Source organism: Xenopus tropicalis, chromosome 1 (assembly GCF_000004195.4).
Source record: "Xenopus tropicalis strain Nigerian chromosome 1, UCB_Xtro_10.0, whole genome shotgun sequence".
Classification (NCBI taxonomy): Eukaryota; Metazoa; Chordata; class Amphibia; order Anura; family Pipidae; genus Xenopus; species Xenopus tropicalis.
Genome location: NC_030677.2, coordinates 163,959,243 through 163,977,005, shown reverse-complemented (window position 1 = coordinate 163,977,005; position 17,763 = coordinate 163,959,243). Strand labels below are relative to the sequence as shown.

At 36.8% G+C, this 17,763-nt stretch overlaps 1 protein-coding gene across 4 annotated transcripts in view; it reads right to left on the bottom strand.

Moving 5' to 3' along the window:
- The window catches only part of rph3a (rabphilin 3A), a 117,082-nt gene that overhangs the window by 35,330 nt on the left and 63,989 nt on the right, over nucleotides 1–17,763 (bottom strand). For all 4 annotated transcript variants that reach the window (XM_031892750.1, XM_018090590.2, XM_031892756.1 and 1 more), the window contains one exon: nucleotides 2,308–2,437. In XM_031892750.1, the coding sequence (XP_031748610.1) occupies nucleotides 2,308–2,437 (130 nt within the window). The remainder of the gene's footprint in view (nucleotides 1–2,307; nucleotides 2,438–17,763) is intronic.

Sequence of the window (17,763 nt, the reverse complement as noted above, 5' to 3'; positions counted from 1 at the left end):
GGGAATCAGCCTGCAGTGCAAACACTCAGTTGTCATGGCCCTACTATCAAAAAGCACATGGGTTATTTCTTGCAAAGCTTTATTTCTCATACCATTAGATGTCAAGTTCATGGCTATTCTGTGGCTATTAAGAACTACAACTTTTAATAACAGTTTACACCTATTCAGTGTTGTTGTTTACAACAGCTGGAGGGCCAGGAAGGAAAGGAAAACTATACCCCCAAAATGAATACTTAACCAACAGAAAGTTTATATTACGTTAAGTGGCCTGTTAAAGAATCTCGCCAAACTGGAATATATATATCAGTAAATATTGCCCTTTTACATCCTTTCCCTTGATCTATCATTTAGTGATGGGCTGTGTGCTCCCTCAGTGATCAACTGACAGGTAACAATGCAGCTTTAAGTGTAACAGGAAGTAGTGTTGGAGCAAAAGGCAGAACTCTGTCCATTGATTGGCTGAGTAGGCCTAGCATGTATGTGTGCCTTGGCTTGTTTGTGTGCACTGTGAATCCTAGGATCCCAGGGGGCGGCCCTTAATTCTTAAAATGGCAATTTTCTATTTAGCATTACCAATGGCACATACTACTAAAAATGTATATTTTTATGAAAATGGTTTATTTAGATGAAGCAGGGTTTTACATATGAGCTTGTTCTTGCAGTATATTTTTATATAATATACATTGTTTGGGGGTATAGTTTTAAAACGCAATTTAGGTGTTGGAAGATATGTTGAAACCAGGATTTGGTTTGGAATTCAGAAGGATCTGAGCACTTTTTGTGAGATTCAAAATCAGCCAATCAATTTTAATGGCGTGTTAAATTAAATCTGAACCCTTAACCTCTTGTGATTTCAAATACACGTCCATGGCAAATGCAATTTGCAAAGTTTCCTAATTCTGCAAAATCCCAGCTCACCAGTCTCTCCTGGGCCAGTTCACAGGCTGCTGGATTGCCAGCAAGCCCAAGTGCCAGCTCTAAGGGAGTGTGATCGTATTCTAAGGGATAAGGGTTAAATGGCTATGACTTTAACAGAATGATTTGAAAATCTAATATGCAGGAATGGGGAATCAGCATAAAGATTAACAAGGAAGAATTATCATTTTAAATAGTTTGGAAAGGTTAGGGTTGGGTAAAGAAGCAGTGAAGCTTGAGGGAAAAGGTATCCTAGCAACCTTGTCTTATATCCCTTGAATATATAGACAGATTTGAGCACAGGGAGGGGTTGGAATTACAGAGTTAGGACTGGTAAAATATTATTGTCGATTCCATCAAATGGATGAGTAAAACTAAGGGAATAAATGTAAATGGGCCTGCAAAGAATCAGAGTAGGTGGTACTGTGCATTTAAGAGCAGAAATGATAGAGAAGAAAATGGAGAGCATTATTATCTTTTAATTATATAGCACCAACATATTATTCACATCAGTCCCTGCTCCCTGTGGAGCTTGCAATCCCATCTGCTATCACATTCATACAACACATAAACACAAATACTAGTGCTGATTGCCTTGGGATCTAATTAATATGTGCACAGGCAAAGGTAAAATTAAAATAAGGATCCCAGTTCTGCAAGGCAGCAATGGTAACTACTACACTACTACACTAGCAGCAATGGTAACTACTACACTACTACACTAGCAGCAATGGTAACTACTACACTACTAATGTATGTTTATTAGGTCCTTTTAGTTTGTTGCCTTACGACAGGCCCAAAAGATAGATTGCGGTCTACCAGTAGATCACTTTAGAGTTTCTGGTAGACCTTGAGGTGGAATGCAGTGGGATGACATCCCGCCACCTCTTTCCCCCCCCCCCCCCCCCCCCCCAGCATATTGGAGATTGAGTGCAGCTGCTCAAGCCATCCGTCTTTGTAGTTTCATCCCAGTATAGAAGATTGTCCCCACCAGGCCGCTGTATATATTTGTTCCCACTTTATATATGTTTCTGTGTGCAGACTACAAAGTGGTTCATGAAGAAGGGAAGTAAAAACTACTACAATCCTTTCACATTAAACGTGAAGTTGGCACTTGTATAATGTTATTTGGGCATTAAATGTGAATTTGGCACTGCATTTATATATCTCTATGTGTATTTGTTAAACATCAATTGATACTCTCTGCTAATTGCACCAAATGATAGACGTTGCACTATTTTAACTGTAGTAGATCTCATGACAGAGGTCAGGTGGCAAAAGTAGATCACAGGGTGACAAAGTCTGGGCAACCCTGCCTTAAGAGCTTCCCTATCTCTGAGTTACATTTATTAAAAAGATGCATACTTCCTATATGGCAGGTGTAATTATTACCTTTTTGCAGTCTTCACATACTACACACTTTGTTCCTGGCAGCCCTAACTGTTCCCCACAGAGGATACAACGATTCACCCCATCACCAGTCACCGTTTTCCTCATGTCTTCAAGATTGTCAACCAATCGACTGCAAGAAAAAGGGAAAACATTACAATTACTGACATCAGGAAGAAATGCCAAGAAGACCCATAGTGTCAGTTATTAAATGGGCAGAAAAATAACCTTTTACCTAAAATGTATACATTATACAGGTATGGGATCCCTTATCCCTAAACCCGTTATCCAGAAAGCTCTGAATTATGGAAAGGCCATCTCCCATAGACTCAATTTTAATCAAATAATTCAGAATTTTAAAACTGATATCTTTTTTTCTCTGTAGAAAAATAAAACAGTACCTTGTAATTGATGCCTACTAATCCTTATTGGATGCAAAATAATCCTATTGGGTTTAATTAATGTTTTATTAATTTTTTAGTAGACTTAAGGTATGGAGATCCAAACTGCGGAAAGAATAACCAGAATAACCTTGGTCCCAAGCATTCTGGATAATGGGACCTATACCTGTACTTATATATTATGAAGACCATTAATAGAAAGGCTGACATCATAATGTACACACTTGAATTTAATCTAACCTTCTGCATAAGGTAAACATTTTTGCAGTGTTAAGGGGTCCTATCAGAATCACTAAAACATTGGTGTAGTTGTGAAAGGAAAAATCTCTAAGCATGAGTCATGCTGAAAGGTTAGGAAAAAGAATCATGGACAAGGATTATCAATTGTAATATCTCTAAGGAGTGAAATCTAAAAAGGGAAAGTGGCAAATGTAAGATGTTTTGGACACTTGTAAAAGACAGACAATACTCTAATGCTGTGAGATGGGCTCAATAGGGCTTATTTGCTAACACAAGCATAAAGCAAAACAAATTTGCATCCACTTTGTTAAATTACAGGCAGTCATTACAGCACTTCTGTGGTAAAAACAGTAGGCGCAAGGCCTGTGTAGATGCAAAAGGCCCATTGGAAATAACACCTCCTAAGTACATGCCATTATTCAGCGCTACCTTGCATCTGAGCCCCTGTACTTGGTGAGCAATTAATCAAAGCTAAAGGCACACATACGTTTAGAAACTGCCATTAGCACTTGAGCTTGTGTTTGCAATGAGCCCTAATGAGCCATAATGAGTTTTGGAATATCAGTAGGTTACTAAGAGCATGCACTTATACAGGAAAGCATTACTTAACTAGAAAGCTTAGGGGTTCTTTAAAGAAACTGCCAAAGGATGTAGTAAAATATCAGAGCAAGGCAATTTTATTAAAGCTTGCAAAGTATAGAGAATATACGTTTTTTGCTGACATATTTTTTTAAGCCAAATTTCTAAGATTGTATTAACCCTTTAGAACACAGATCACACATGACACCTTGAGTTATTTTCGATCTAGGAGCATGTATATATTGAACAGATTAATAAAAACTTCATTCACTGACATGTCATTATTTTTCACAGTTATTGCCAATTTATTAGACATAATGGATGGGCATTTGTGAGGTATTTATTTAATATGTGCATGAGATATTTTTGTTGAAAGGGCTTTTTATTAAATTATACAACCTAGGGCTTATTTTCCTAGTAATTTGGTGCAAGCAAGAGACTTGGTAGAGTGTTGTGAGCTACCAGTATTTTATTAATATAGCAGTTACTGGCTCATAAAACCTCCATTACAATAATAAATGCCAGTGATATGGTAAGCCCTTATCCTCTTAACTGGGAAAGGTTGTGAAAAGTGCATGTTTACACTGCAAGTCAGATGATATGTTGGTCAAATACTATTAAAAAAAAAGACTATAAAAATGGAAAAACTGAGCAGCGAGTTAATTCATTCTGAGCAGATTTCTCTGGAGATGAAATTATAAATCACAGTTTCACAGATGCTTTTTTGCGCTTCATATGCATTGTGACCTACATGCAGCAGCACAGTGAGACAATGCTCAAGATTAACAGCATATTGGCTGGCTTCTCAGGGTGCACTGCTGAAAGTTTCCTAAGTAAATCTGCTTTCAGATAAGGACTATAAGACTATTTATAGCAAATTAGTATTTACTTTAAAGAATAGTTTAATCACTAGAGAGGGAGAACAGTAAGAAGTTACCATATACTAAACCATTTGGCATATCACAATACAACTCAGAAAATAAAGCTTGAGACATTTTGTTTTATTAATCCAAACAGTGAATAATGTGACTAATCCATGGAACCTTAAACACATTTTGACTTCTCTCTGACTCAATCAGCTTAAATCACTTCTTCCAATTTAGTATCAAATCTTTACATACAAGAGAGCACTTTTACCCTCTCCTGTGTGATATTATTATCTACATTGCTTCCCTACAAGGAAGCATAGGATAAATTAGACATTTAGGTCTAATACATGAGTGGGGGCTAACTTTGCCTTTACAATGTATTAGAGCTTTTCTTAAGCCGGCCATACACGCACCGATAATATCGTACGAAACCTCGTTTTGTACAGTATTCGGTGCAAGTATGGCAAGACGGCGTGCCGACCGATATCGCAGGATGCTGCTGATATTGGTTGACTCGGCCAGGTTTAAAGATTTTGATCGGGCGCCATAGAAGGCACCTGAGCAAAAAAATCTGCCGTCAGGGCTGAATCGGCAGAAGGAGGCCACCCAAAAGATGTATTAGACCTAACTGTCTGTCAAGATCTGACTCCGACTCCTACATGAAGAGAGAATGAAACGAGTTGCTAAATGAGAGATAAAGAATATGACCTTGATTATTTCTGAAACCGAGAGTTACAAGAGTTACTTGTGGCCATGAGATGAAGCTTATACAGTATTAAAAATACAGTTTGACCACATTTAATATTTTTACTATTTTCATTTTTATAAATCAAAAAGAGGCAATTTTCTGGAACTTCTACCGATGGACATTAAGAGCATACTGATACAAAAGACAAACATGAACATTGAAGGTGGATTTGAGCTACACAGTGATTGCTACTGAAAAAAACAGCTTTTAAGAATGCTAGTATCACTGTCATTCACAGGAGAGACCACTTTGATGGAAGACTCAAATACCCAAATTACAGCATCATTTCTATATAATAAAGTTCATTCCAAAGAACTGCTGGAATTTTCAGTAAGAGTTAACTCATTCCATCTCAGCTAATTAGCAAATACTTTCTGCATAATAATCTTCCCTATAAAAAGAATCCAATTTATCCTATGAAGATCTGAAGCTGAGCTATTAATAACAAACTTGTACAAATGGCCCGAACATGAGTGCATATTTATATCTACCAAAAGCCTGTCCTATTTTGAGCATTGTATGATGGATATGCAGAATATAAATGGAGTTTTTATTAAGGCCATGCTAGACCGCATCAACAGACCTGTCAGGTAAAAAAAAAATTAAGAAGCATGCCAGATTTGTCTTTAAAAATTTATACTGTTCAAAGCTGGATGCCAGAAATAGCTAACGGGTTTAAAAAAAATGATGGAAGATTTAACTGTTGTATGGATGGGAACAGGCTAGTAACCCAACTGCAGCAAGTCATTCATGTTTCACAGGCAGAAACTGTACAATTAGCAACAGCAGGGAACTAGTAACAGCGCTAACCGAGCAAATGTATTTTTAACTTTTTTTCAAAAAGATCAGACAGCAAAGACTGGTACTATTTAAAACTGCCACCGCAGTACTGATTTCTATAAAAATACAAATAAAAGAGAATGTTCCTCACATGCCCTCTGAGAAGACAGTTGGCTGTGTGTAGATCCACTTACATTAGCTTCAAACCCAGAGCAGACAGCATCTCTTAGGGCTAGCTATGACATTTGAGAAGTTGTTCTTCAAAAACTATCGCCCAAAAATGTTTATATTAAAGTCACTTTAAGCTCCAAAAATGTATTCACTCGATTTTGCTTAATAAAGGGGAAATTTCTATTCTGTGTGTCTTTTCTTTAGAAATACTAGTCTCTATATTAACAATATTTCAATCATAGCAAATCATGTTGCCTCCATTTCTGGTGAAGAAAATACCAGTCTTCCTATCTCTCTCATCTTTCTTGCCTAGCTTGTAGTATGATTTTTTTTAATAGCCAATAAAATACTGGCTAGGGGCAACTCTAGCTACAAAGGAACAATGTACTGAAACTTGTAGGGATTCTTCGATAAAAATGTAACTTTTATTTATGACTTAAAGGGGTTATGTAATAAAAGGCACTAAGTTTGCCCAGGAGTAGTAACCCATAGAAGGTTGCGTTTACTAGTCACCCGTTTAAAAGAAAACATCTTATTGGTTGCTATAAGTTACTGCACATGAGCAAACTTAGTTCCTTTTTTTTTACATATGGGGGTAAAGGTGGTCATAAAGTGGCATTACCCATCATGCTCCTTGTGGGCACACCAGAGCTTACCTACTATAGGAGATCATTTTTAGGAACCCTTAAAGTTGTTGAGCACTGCTGTTGAGTATTGTTGCTTTGTATTTTGGATTAGTAGTACACTTTTATACTGAGGAAGGGAGCTACTGTGCTTGCAGCTAGTTTTTAAGTAAGCAGCTTGGCTAATATTAAGGTGAGTAGTGATGAGTGAATCTGTCCCATTTTGCCAAAAAATTGGCAAAAATGCAGAAAAATTTGCAAAACAGAGAAAAAATTACGAAATGCGACTAAAGCACAACTGTTTTGACGTGACTGTGGCTTTTTTGATGAAACTGACACTTATTTGATGCAACTGCAACTTTTTTGCTCTGTCTTATTTGACGTGACTTTTTCAATGTAACAGCAGCTTATTTGCCACAACTGCAACTTTTTTCTCACTGTCCGAATCACTCTGTACATGATTCATTAGCCAGTTTCTATACATGTGAGAACACCATTACCATGATGAACATACCCTGGTTTAGAAAGCAGTCATATATGCAACACTGTATTAAAGGCTTTGGCAAAATCCAAATACAAAATCCACATTTACTGCAACTCCACATTTATTTTGCCTGACATGAGCTATCATACAAAATTTATGCTGATGACTGCTCATAATGACTTACTCCAGAACATAAAAATTCCCAAATTAACAAACTTTCACAGATGCCAAATTAACAAGCCTATAATTTCCAGGCAGATATTGTAATCCCCTTTTTAATATAAGAATTATATCAGCTTTCCTCCAAACCATTTTGACCATAAGTAATGAAAGAGAATCTTAAAAAAATTAGAAAAAGTGGCCATACTAAAACTGAACTAAGCTCTAAGTATTTGAGGGCGTATTCCATCTGGCCCCGGTGCTTTGTTCACAGTAACTTTGAGCAAATATTTAAGTATCATATCCTGCGTCAGCCACTGAATTGACCCTGAAAACCCAGATAGGTATATAAGTGTATAAAACAGAAGACTGACAATTCCAGTTATCCTGTAATAATTTACCAAACTTACAAAACTGAGATCCATTTCTTGAGACACCTTCATTCTTCTATTGTGTAAATGCACATTCGAGTTTTAATAATGTATTTGAACTCTCCTTTTCCTTGGTTTTGTTGCTCATTTTACTTGCAAGGTTCATGATTCAAATGGCTGGCCATTAGCCAAAATGGGCAGCTAAGAAATTAAATATAGGGCGCCATAAGACTGAGGTTAAATACATTATCTTATTGATGTCCAGGCATTTGCTTCTTAAACATCGAGAGAGTGCACTCTACAAATGAGCAAAGGGCAATTTAAACAAGGAAGAGGATTGTTTAGATTCATGAATATATTGCCAAACTGGTGTATAAAAGGGTTGGTAAAATAAACGGTCATTCTTGGTTAAAAGACAACCAAGGTCCCAACTTTAGTTTAAAAGTAATTTGCCTTATGTATAGGGATCATGCAGTGGCCTGAAAGTTTAGAACCGCTATAACAGCAATGATTCATTTCTCAAAAATGTTTAAAAACTCCATATTAAATGGGTATTGTCATAGTAACCCTATGCATAAGGTTCAGACTAATACTTTTTTACACTTTTGTTTCATTTTAAAGCATACCATAGCTCTGAATTCAAGAGAAAAAGTATCCATGAACTGCAAACAAGCAAAAGCCTGTTTTGTATTCATGTTGGTATTCCTGTTGTTAAGCCTTCATTCTTTTATGCATTACTATTTTATATTATACAGTGGCTTGCAAAAGTATTCGGCCCCCTTGAACTTTTCCACATTTTGTCACATTACAGCCACAAACATGAATCAATTTTATTGGAATTCCACGTGAAAGACCAATACAAAGTGGTGTACACGTGAGAAGTGGAACGAAAATCATACATGATTCCAAACATTTTTTACAAATAAATAACTGCAAAGTGGGGTGTGCGTAATTATTCAGCCCCCTGAGTCAATACTTTGTAGAACCACCTTTTGCTGCAATTCCAGCTGCCAGTCTTTTAGGGTATGTCTCTACCAGCTTTGCACATCTAGAGACTGAAACCCTTGCCCATTCTTCTTTGCAAAACAGCTCCAGCTCAGTCAGATTAGATGGACAGTGTTTGTGAACAGCAGTTTTCAGATCTTGCCACAGATTCTCCATTGGATTTAGATCTGGACTTTGACTGGGCCATTCTAACACATGGATATGTTTTGTTTTAAACCATTCCATTGTTGCCCTGGCTTTATGTTTAGGGTCGTTGTCCTGCTGGAAGGTGAACCTCCGCCCCAGTCTCAAGCCTTTTGCAGACTCCAAGAGGTTTTCTTCCAAGATTGCACTGTATTTGGCTCCATCCATCTTCCCATCAACTCTGAGCAGCTTCCCTGTCCCTGCTGAAGAGAAGCACCCCCAGAGCATGATGCTGCCACCACCATATTTGACAGTGGGGATGGTGTGTTCAGAGTGATGTGCAGTTTTCCGCCACACATAGCGTTTTGCATTTTGGCCAAAAAGTTCCATTTTGGTCTCATCTGACCAGAGCACCTTCTTTCACATGCTTGCTGTGTCCCCCACATGGCTTGTGGCAAACTGCAAACGGGACTTCTTATGGTTTTCTGTTAACAATGGCTTTCTTCTTGCCACTCTTCCATAAAGGCCAACTTTGTGCAGTGCACGACTAATAGTTGTCCTATGGACAGATTCCCCCACCTGAGCTGTAGATCTCTGCAGCTCCTCCAGAGTCACCATGGGCCTCTTGGCTGCATTTCTGATCAGCGCTCTCCTTGTTCGGCCTGTGAGTTTAGGGGGACGGCCTTGTCTTGGTAGGTTTACAGTTGTGCCATACTCCTTCCATTTCTGAATGATCGCTTGAACAGTGATCCGTGGGATGTTCAAGGCTTTGGAAATCTTTTTGTAGCCTAAGTCTGCTTTAAATTTCTCAATAACTTTATGCCTGACCTGTCTGGTGTGTTCTTTGGACTTCATGGTGTTGTTGCTCCCAATATTCTCTTAGACAACCTCTGAGGCCGTCACAGAGCAGCTGTATTTGTACTGACATTAGATTACACACAGGTGCACTCTATTTAGTCATTAGCACTCATCAGGCAATGTCTATGGGCAACTGACTGCACTCAGACCAAAGGGGGATGAATAATTACGCACACCCCACTTTGCAGTTATTTATTTGTAAAAAATTTTGGAATCATGTATGATTTTCGTTCCACTTCTCACGTGTACACCACTTTGTATTGGTCTTTCACGTGGAATTCCAATAAAATTGATTCATGTTTGTGGCTGTAATGTGAAAAAATGTGGAAAAGTTCAAGGGGGCCGAATACTTTTGCAAGCCACTGTATATAACTGTAACAAATGACTTTATTCTTGTTTAGTATTGACTTGTTTTAAAGAACAAGCAACGGATGGCTAGTGATGAGCAAATTTTTTCACCAGGCATGGATTTGCAGCGAATTTCCGCATTTCGCCATTGGTGAATTGTTTTACAAAAGTTCCATGAAAATTTGCCTCAAAAAAAATTTGTTGCTGGGATCTACTGGTTACAAGCTTCAGTTGATTAAGATGAACCTTTTTGGCACCTCTAGTTTATGTAATAAAAGACACTGAGTTTGCCCAGGAGCAGTAACCAATCAGCAGGAAGCAATTACTGGTGGCCTGCTTAAAAGCAATCATCTTATTAGTTGCTATTGGTTACTGCTCCTGGGCAAATTTAGTGCCTTTCATTACATATGGGGGTTAGTGTAATAACATGCACAAGTTCTCCCTAGTCCTGACCTGGATAATGAAAATGATACAGCCAGAGATTAAAATGTTCCAAAATATTGCTCCAAATTTGTTTTCTGGACATTGCAAAAAATCTTTTAAAAGAGTGTTATCTACTGCTGTCTCAAACAATACCTATAATTGTTATCTGTAAGTTGCTGCCAATTAAGAGTTGCTTTTCAATAAATTTGCTAACTTCATTAATGAACATGTGGTAAAACAGAATTTTCTGCTGATGTGCCATTAATAATCTCATAATTAAGGGCTACGTAACCCTGCCATACATAACTGCACAACTTCGGTGTGGTGCGCTACTCTAGAAATGTTTCAGCTTGTCTCTAATTGGGCATATAGAAATGTGGAATCCATGTAGATCCGTTTAGATAAAAATACTGTAATGGTTTCAGTGAACCACAGCTATTTATATATAGGAAGCAGGAATATGCCCTGGTAGTAGAACATGAGAAATATACAATTCTCTCTGAGACCAATTTATAGCCTAACGTTCCTCTCTTGCTATTTCCAAGATATGGCACCCAGCTACATATCTGAGAGAGCCTTGATTCGTCCTAGATATTATATATTTATACATGATAGAAAGTGAGGTCACTGATCTGCTTACTATATCGTATAAAAAGTAACCACTTCTTTGGAAAATACCAGCATTAATAATATATAAGTATTGCAGTTGCTTTTTATAGTTTAAATGCCATCACTGGAAGAAGAGAAAATGTATCTAGGTTACTGGCAGAATATATTTTACACCATGAAGCAACCCCTTTCCATACATTGCAAAGAAAGTTATAAATAATGAACCCCCATTCAGATAAAGTATTTATAGTCTTATAGTACTTATATAGTCTTCTTCTGTACTTACACATATATTCTGAGCATGGTTTAGTTACATATTGCCTTAGTCCAATGTTTCTGCATGACAGACCCTAGTCTTCTGTATGTGGAGTTTTGTACTAGTAAATGATCCAATACAGAGTTGGCATAAGAGAAAGGTAGGCTAGGTAATGCAGGGAGGCAAGGGCCCATCAGAAACATCCAAATCAGACAAGGCACCCAAGGGCCCATGCCTAGAGTTGCAACTTTTGGAGGTGTGTCCGTAAGGTCATTTCAGGTAAAAAGTTTTGGTTTATTTAATGTGTACATGGGTTCTGAGTGAAGTCAAGAGTCAGAACTACAGAACAAAGACAGCACAGGGTTTTTATAGACTTTGTGACACGAGAGCATATGGCATAAGAATGTATGAGTATAGGAGTTACTAGTTACATAGAGATATCTCTTCACAGCACAGAACTACTACAAAGAACTGCTCTTATAGCCAAACCAGTGGTGCTGTCTTTAAGGCCATGGTAGTAGTAACCAAGGCTAGCTTGAGAACAGAATCTATCCAAGTCAATTGAGGCATGTGGGTGAATCTCCACACACAGGATGTATTCCTTATCAGCCTCTTGGGTGCCTATACTGTAAATAAAATAATTCACAACAACAAAAAAAAACCTAGCCCACCACCAGATAATTATGGCCAAATTCAGAGGCAACGTTAAGGGGCAGGGGGAGCACTTTGTTCCTCTGTGATCTGCACATTGCCAAGGAAAGAGGGGGGGGGGGGAAGGAAAAGTGCACGCTGAGTTCCAGCACCTAGGTCAACACCAAAACTAAATACAGCCTTGAAATCAGGAATTTCCAACCTGAATCTCACCCTGTGAATTGGGAGTAAAAAATTCAGCACTATTATTGCACTGTTAGAAAACTGTCTGTTGTTTTTAATGGTCAGTACTTATAGAAGAATAAACTAAATTATTAGGAGACCAGCCCCTCTCAGGGATGCCAAATACAATTATTTTAACCAAATGACCAATGTTTTTTAGAAATGCTGTACAAGAGCAGGCTCATAATTTTTGGCTATTTCAACGAAAGGGTTTTACCCACTCATGATAATATGTGTGCCTTCAAGAGGTGGTTGCTTAAAATTCTACAGTGTACCTTTTCTTACATTGAACCCTCATAAAATAAATGCATTTGACTGTGTTAGTGGAAAGGCACTGAAGTCATTTTATTTCAATTTTTTCAGCTTGTCAAAGAGATAAGATATATTATGCATCACACTTCTACCCACACAGTCCAATCCTAAAGAAAAGGTTAAAATCTGCATTTGCATTAGCTCAATATATGATAGCCATGGCAGTGAGGTAAAGACGGCAAAGCTGTAAGGCATGGCAGAAAGATTTCATTGCCTGGGGAGACGAGCTGTCAGTGGCCTCTTGCTTTTTAATAAAGTCAATTTATGATCGTTCTTTTACTGCAGTTTGGTCTGGCATATACTTTAGGAAACCCGCAGTGCAGGAATGAATTTAATTGTATTGGGACCTTATTTGTTATGCTATAGTTTGTGTATAAAATGCCCATAGGCAACACTGGAACAGCTCTGGCAAAGCTGTTTTAGGCTCTTTTCCAGTCAATTCTGGTGCAATGCAGGTGGGTCAGATCTGATTTGAAAATGCTACCCTTTAATTAATTTACTGCCAATTCTGAATAATCAATAAAAATTTGATACAAAAATAAATAATCCAACTGATATACTAAGACAACAGTGATAGAATGAATTACATACTAATAAAACACATGTTTTATCTTCTTTCACCATTCCTTCTAATAATTTTTTTTTCTGCAGAATGGTATGTTATTGAAACTTGCTTGTTCACAGGCATCAGAGTACTGTATTGGATACTAATGGTAAAGTGGTAGAAAATCTCTAAAAAATACTATTATATTATATATTTATATATATTATATTTCCTAGTATATACCATAGTAGGGCAATTATTGCAAACTTAAAGTGGACTTGTCACCCAGACATAAAAAGCTGTATAATAAAAGTACTTATCAAGTTAAACAAGAAACCCAAATTCATTTTTATATTAACACATCCAAACCCATTATAAAGGCATTTAAAAATCCCAGCTGCCAATCATATATTGGGCAGACAAGTACTTTAACTTACAATTAATCTCTTAATTTCCCCCTCCTTCCTAACCATTTAACTGTGTAGCCAGTGCATGGGCCTGGGCATCTGCCCCCCCCCCCCCCCCCATTCTTTCGGGGTGATACAAAGCTTGTCTTAATAACAGTGCCAACAAAATGGCATCTGTCTGTTTGATGTTATTGTGTATTTCCCAGACTGAAGGAAACACGATTTATATTACTTATATAGTATAAGTGAAGGTTATTTTGCTTAACAAACACAATAGAAAAGAATTTTGATTTATTTCTTAGGGTGACAGGTCCCTTTTAAGCAATAACTATGGCAATTATGCTAACTACTAAATGCAGGAGATCGTCCAATCCATCTACATAAAAAAAACGTTTTTTCTACAGCAATGACTAGCATATCAACTGGGCAAGGATAATATATGTGAACCAGTATAGCTACTTTTTACGTTTCCGTTTTATATGGCCAACATGCATTTAAAAAGAATTCTGACAGGAGTAGGGAATTATCAATAAATGTATGTATGCCACCATAAACTCTGGCTACAGCTATAGATTTATTTTCACTAAGAGCATGCATCATTTTTCCAGTGGGCAAACTCTTGATGTATGTGCATATTCTAAAAGAGATCTATGTGTTGGGCCAGGAAAGATTTCTGCCTGAATGATTTTGTCCAGTGACCCATATGACCTGAACTGGGGTCCCGTTCGCAGTCATAGATTTCAAATAACCTTCCAGCCACAAAGATTCTCATGCATAATTAGCTTAATCCCTTGGCATCTTATCCTAAATGTCAAAATAAATTCTATTTTTCTAAAGCTGTGTTCATACATTCCATAGGAAGAGCACTAGAACTGCCTGTGGCATCTACTACTATCATTTAGGTCAGCAGCATGTCTTACGTTGTCATGGATTTATCTCTTATAAGCCTTTCTACATCTGGTGAACATTATTAATAATAATAATCATAATCATAATAATAAAAGTATTATTTATTGTGATTATTGTTTAACCTAAGGGGCACAAATAATACTTTATATTTTTATGTTATAAGGTTCTCCTCTCCAACAAAATTAGACACATCTCTAATAAAATGGCCATACTACTCTTGGTTGTCTTATTACTCTTGCTGTCTATGATTTTTGTTTTATCATTAACAGATTTATATTGGCTGCAACAACTATGGTATATGGGGTCACCAGAACAACATACAAAAATTATGAGCAGCCTAAAATGTAATTTGATCCATATCTGTATTCTATACATACTTTCCTAATAAGAATTAAATTAAGTGCAGCTATGGGACCTGTTACCAGAATGCTCGGGACTTTGGTTTTTCTGGATAAGGGATTGTTCCATAATTTGGATCTCTATACATTGTCTGGTAAAAAATAATTGAAACATTAAATAAACCCATGAGAATTGTTTTGCCCCAAAAAGGTTTAATTATATCTTAGTTAGTCTCAAGTACAAGGTACTGTTTTATTATTACAGGGGAAAAGGAAATCATTTTTAAAAATTAGAATAATTTGCCTATAATAAAGTCTATGGGAGACAATCTTTCTGTAATTTGGAACTTTCTGAATAATGGGTTTCCAGATAACAGACCCCCCATGCCTGTACCACAACTTTTATATGCTTATAACTACAAAGCTCTGGAAAATGAAACTTCATGAAAACAAATATAATGCTTTTAAATCAATAAGTCCATGTGTGAAGCTATCATTTTAAAATATGGATAATAAAAAGTACCCACTACAAGGCTCTAAATTATTTGTTTTTTGATAATAGTGTCCTGCTGTGATCTTTAAGTCACCAGATCTAGGACTACTAATAGAGCACAATCTACCTTTTGAGCAGTAACCAACTTAGCAATACAATACAATATATCAGGGCACAAGTGCAACCAGATACTGTATCAAGGGGGCTTAAAATGACAGGATGTCAACCCAAGTGGGTGTGCTGTAAGAGACACTTAAGTAAGAGAGGATCTTGATGCTCTAAATATGCATCAGTGACTCAGAAACCCATTAAACCAAAGACACTAGAGCGTTGATGATAAAAGAAATATGGTTTCTTGCTAAATTAACCTAGAAAATAGAAAGCATAGGTTTAGTCTCCAGATAATTAGCGTGCGGGAAGTTGTGAAGATGTAAGGTCCAAGACTTTCACAGAGCACTGGCTAACCAAAATGGTAGTATCTAATGACTTCTCTAATGAAAGGTAGCCTTGATTGGCTGCACTTCAATGAATCCTCATACTAAAGCTATTAAATAGCTGCAACAGAAGACTGAGTTCCTCTACACTCTATTATGGTGTAATAAAAGTGATAATTACACTTTTAGCAGTGGTCCAGATGCTTATGGAGCTCCACACAAAGCAGTAAGTATATTGGGGATATTCCATCTTCACTCTGGCTGGGTTTGTAAGTGGTTAATTATTTACTTCATGTACTCATGTAACTATGATTATGTTTGTAATAAAGTACTATTCTGAGCTTTCATTATCACACATATAGGCATAGTGGATGGCCTTTGATATCAAGGTTTTTACATGCTGGATACATAAGCCTCACTACCTTTTTTGTGAATATTATTTTGTTGCAATTTATTTTTAATTTATTGTTAATATCAGATATTAGGACATAAAATTGACTAATTACATAGCTCTGAAGCTTGGATTATTACCTTTAACTGGTTCTACTACATTTTCAACATAATTCAAATTAATTATGTTTAAAGTGGAGGTAAAATCAAAAGAGTTAGTGACACAATTTGTTTTACTTATTATTTCATATGAAAAAGTGTGTCATACCATTGGGTCCATCTTGTTAACATATGACTGTTGTTACATTGTGTTCCTTTGGGTTGTCTGGCTCAAACAGATTTAGGGGCAGATTTATCAAATCAGGAGTTTGAATCCCGAATGGGAAAAATTCCGATTGGATACGAAAATTTCTGAAGATCGCAAATATCACAAAAATGCTTACAAAAAAATTGTATTACTCACAATAATATCGTATTGGCGATCCGAAAGTCACGGAATTTTCGTACCGAACCATTGTAAACAGCAGCAGAGCCTTTCCGAATTTTTTCACCCGGCCGTGCGAAAGAGTCGCGCAAGCGTGAAAAAATCGGCGAGAATACGCTTGGAGCGTTCGCATAAATGCTCCGAGCGTTCGGGTCTTGGTAAATCTCCCCCTAAGTGTCGATTCCTCTGATACTTATACAAGTTATACCCCAGTTGTGCATTTTACATTTTTCTTTTTGTATTAACTACAGTTTTACAGAGAATGTTGTCTGAGATTTTCTTGAAATGATTTACAGCTAATTTAATGTTTTGGAATGCTCCATTGCCCGGCAGAAAAAAAAGATATATGGGCAAATCTTACAAGCAATAAAAGTCATGTCAAACAACTATAATTCATGAGCTTCTCCCCCATCTCTTTCTTAGATTCTGAACTATATTCCATACCATGCTTCTCCCTTTCTTGGCTGGTATGCTGTTAATCCATAGTAGAGAAATACACTTTTGAGGTTCATACGGACTTAAAAATCTTTGCCAAGTCAATAGCCAATAACTAACTGTTGAAACCCTAATTTGTGCCAACAAAAAACCGTTATCAGTCACCAAATAAATCAGATAATTTCTAATTATCTAATTGTTGAAGCTTTCAATGGTTCATATAAATGGTCACTGGCTTTTTTTTAACCTATGTTTCTCATACATCTCTCATATAACCCAGTTTTGTACCTGAGGCAACCATTGCTGTTGATACATTGATTTTAACAGCTTTATCTCTCCAGCCATCCTTAGATACAGAGTACTGTTTCTAAAAAAAAAAGCTATGCAAAATGTAAAATGTTTTCAGTGCGTCAATCTGATGTGCTGATATATTTAGATATCTAATAAATGAAATGTATATAGAGTTCCAAATTAATGCAACACAACCTAGTTTCAGTTCTTCTTTGAATGATAGTTTTCTTTTTGAAAAGGGGTCAATGTACCCAAAATGCTGAACTTTACAGATTTTTATACATACTGCTTTAGGTATCCAGTTATTAGTCTCAAACCTTTCTATAGTGCCTTAATACCACTATAATGCCCTAGATTATTATCAAGCTTGATATATATGTAATAGGCAGTGTTTGTCCATAAATGTTCAAGTTCAGGACATCCCATTTAATTACCTTTAGTGAAACAGCCACCCTCCCCATCGCCCAAAAGCACAAAACGTACAGATGTCATATAAATTGTA